The sequence below is a fragment of the Tribolium castaneum genome, chromosome 2 (genome assembly GCF_031307605.1).
Source record: "Tribolium castaneum strain GA2 chromosome 2, icTriCast1.1, whole genome shotgun sequence".
NCBI classification, from domain to species: Eukaryota; Metazoa; Arthropoda; class Insecta; order Coleoptera; family Tenebrionidae; genus Tribolium; species Tribolium castaneum.
The window spans coordinates 26,250,190-26,253,381 of NC_087395.1; the positions used below are offsets into that span (position 1 = coordinate 26,250,190).

General features: G+C 38.3%; 1 protein-coding gene across 1 annotated transcript; it reads right to left on the reverse strand.

Moving 5' to 3' along the window:
- Window positions 1-1,345: 1,345 nt before the first annotated feature.
- Window positions 1,346-2,871, reverse strand: LOC660071 (malate dehydrogenase, mitochondrial). Its single transcript, XM_966333.4, has 5 exons — window positions 2,696-2,871; window positions 2,482-2,654; window positions 2,307-2,435; window positions 2,008-2,265; window positions 1,346-1,846 (listed from the first exon to the last, which is right to left on the reverse strand). The coding sequence occupies exons 1-5, from the start codon at window positions 2,805-2,807 to the stop codon at window positions 1,388-1,390; spliced, it is 1,131 nt and encodes a 376-aa protein (XP_971426.1). The 5' UTR covers window positions 2,808-2,871; the 3' UTR covers window positions 1,346-1,387.
- Between the last annotated feature and the right edge of the window lie 321 nt (window positions 2,872-3,192).

The following is a 3,192-nucleotide window of genomic DNA, read 5'->3' on the forward strand; positions in this document are numbered from 1 at the left end:
CCGTAGAATTCAATAGAACAAACCGCAATGCTCTACGACTTTTAGTTTTTTTTTTATGAATTTTTTTAGTGAAAAACTTTGATCGCCTCTGTAGCCGGAACCGTTGCCCGGAGCGGCTCCGGGTTTGGTCGAAAAAATAGACAAAATTAAGCGCTATCAGATGGTTTTTTGTTCGTTGCTCTAAGTCTTACAGTTTCCGAGAAAAACGCAAAAAAAGGTTTCCATTTTCACTTTTTTTCAATTTTCAATCGCCAATTACGGCGAAACTATTAAAGATATCGAGAAACGGAAAAATGGAGGATAACCGGAATAAAAAACTCTACAAAATGGCATAGGACTCAAGATATGTACGAAAAACTGTGCTAGAGTGAGTTTAAAAATTGTTATTGTCATAATTATGAAGGCTTTGACCATTAATTCTGGTTTAGACGAAAAAATAGATACTTTCAAGCGCTATCAGATGATATAGACCATTATTAGACCATTCACACAATAATTCTTTTTTTTTTTTTTTTTTTTTAAGTCCCACTTTTCACGTTCGAGCAATGAGACCCTTACAGCTGATACTTTCAAGCGCTATCAGATGATATAGACCATTATTAGACCATTCACACAATAATTCTTTTTTTTTTTTTTTTTTTTTTTAAGTCCCACTTTTCACGTTCGAGCAATGAGACCCTTACAGCTTGAACAAGAACAAAAAACTAAACTCACCCTTAGTTTTTGGTGGGGCGGAAATTACCTTGATTTCATGATTTTGGTGCCCTTCAAGACTGTTGCAAGACTATGGCAACAATAGACAAGATAGAGAAAAATTACAAGACTTGAACCGCTATAATCCACGTCCACAAAAATCAACACTTACAAAAAAAAACACGATATTTCTGTTCTTAGTTGTCCAAAAATTTTCAAATAAAAGCCATCTTCTTCTCCACTTCAAACCCTACTCGCTGACTTAAAACAAATTACACAACTTAAAATTTAATTTAGGGGTGGGTTTTTCAAACTGATTCGAACCCCATCGAGTGACCCCTCAAACTTCATCGCTCAAACTGGACATCCCAGAAACATAAAATGAGTTAGGTCTTTTGTCGATCCTAAAAAAGATAGCAAATTGAGGGTCGAAAACTCGAAATCTAATTAAACACTCGTCTAGATTTCGTCAAGACGCATCTTTTTCGTCATTAAGCAAAATCACGCCCAACGTTTAGTTTTCGAGATATTTAAAGTTTTACTTTCAGACTTAAATTACACATTTACTACTAACGCTATTTTTGAGCCAACTTAGCATTTTTTCCCTAATTCATGTTCCTCTAATAGTTTATTTAAGGAAATAACTTTAGCATCAATTTCAAATTTTTATCTCAAATTTATTACATTTTTTCTTTCATTTATCGACAAATAGCGACTGCAACTCGCAATGATCCGGAGGACATCGGGGCTCCTTACAAGGGTCGCAAAGTGGCTTCTCGTGCAAAACCCCATCAATCAAATCCATCGGACGCCCTCCCACGTACTCCCCCTTTTTAATCTCTTCAGCCAGAACTGGGATCGCATTCTCCAGCAAACAAGTCTCATAATCGCTCAATTCCGGCAGCCCCAGATTTTTCGCAACCCCTCCCGGACCCAGCAAAAGCGGAGTCACCATGTACTTTAACTGTGGGTGCACATTGGACTTGACATAGGAACACTCAACAATTTCGTTTTGGCCTCTTGCTGCCTTAACCAGCGAAATGACAAAGCGCGAAACCGCGAACGCACTTGCCAAATAAGCGCCGTCCGAACGCACTTTGAGCAAGTGCTCGTTGGCTTTGCGGACACTGATTGTGATATCTTCGAGTTCTTCCTAAAAAGCGCACCCTTTTATTCAATCTTTTGGTATAAAAAACTACAATAAAAAATCCCAGCTTTTACCAACTTTTTTCTACGTATTGGAAAAGATGGGACAAAGCGAAAATTTTAAATTCACTTTTGTGCATTTATTCTAATTAATTCGCTGGTTATTACGTTTGTGAGTTCGTTGCAAGGCTTCGCCTGGGACAGGACCGGAACGATGGTTTTCTCGCTGTGGCCTCCCACGATTGGCACCGTCACACATTCGGGCTCCAGGCCGAGAATTTCGGCCACAAATTTATTAGTACGAACCACGTCGACGGTAGTTATGCCGAAAATTGAATAAGGGTTGTAATGTCCGTATTTTTTCATTATTTCGCTAAACATTGGCACCACACTGTTGATTGGCTCCACGCCAATGGCTACGGTTGACTTGGGCGCACTCTAGTGTGCACACTTCTCGCTATACTTACTTTTGGGGAAAACTTGGCAATACTTGTGGCCAAATCTTTGACTATTGGGGCGTTCCTGTCGAATAGACTTGCGTAATTGGTGGGTTCTGCTGCGTGACAGCACGACAAAACCACAATAATGTTCGATTTCTACGGAAAAAAAATTATGTTTTTCCCCCAATCAGTTAATACACACAGTCAGGGCCTTTTGGATGTCTTTGTTTCCGAAAAAGGACGTCACTCGGCACTTTGTATCAACATAGTTCAAATCGTTTGCGAATCCTTCCAATGATTGGGTGTCGTAGAGGCAAAGTTCGTCGATAAAAGGGCTCTGTTTAAGCATTAGACTCACAGACTTGCCCGTGTTGCCTTAAAAAAATTGATTTTTTGGTGGAAAAATTACAAGTTACCTCCAGCTCCCAAAATTGTGACTTTCATTGTAGTTGAGCTGCTGCTAAAGCGAATTTTTGGGACGAAATTTCCATGTCGGGCGATTGAAAGTAGCTTGGTTGTTACAGCCATTTCGGTTTACTTCAATTTTGAGGGCCAAAATTTACGAAAATGTCAAAAATGATAAGTGGCTACTTTTGGCCAAAAATTGTTTCATCAAAACTAAAATTAGTATTTTGACCAAAATATTGTCCAAAGGTGTGATTTTATTTGTATTTTTCATGTTTCAGTTGGATTTTGATACCTAAATTCAAATTTGCAAAATTTAAAAGCTAGGCAACCAGTTATACACCGTGACTATTTGGTGATTTAAGTCTTACGTGTTCGTTTATTTAATTTATTTTACATAAAAAACTGGAGAAAATGTATTATTTAACACTTTGAGGTAAAGTAAGGACGTAAAACCTTGCCTTGAGAAGCGAGGAATGGGGATGTTTAAGGTGCAAAAAAATCGGCA

Excerpts from the sequence above, each read along its gene's own strand:
- LOC660071 (XM_966333.4), bottom strand. The coding sequence starts at position 2,807 with ATGGCTGTAACAACCAAGCTACTTTCAATCGCCCGACATGGAAATTTC. Across the intron at positions 2,266-2,306 it reads TTGCCAAGTTTTCCCCAAAA|TCAACCGTAGCCATTGGCGT; the intron begins GTAAGTATAGCG and ends AGTGCGCCCAAG. Across the intron at positions 1,847-2,007 it reads CTTGCAACGAACTCACAAAC|GAAGAACTCGAAGATATCAC; the intron begins GTAATAACCAGC and ends TGCGCTTTTTAG.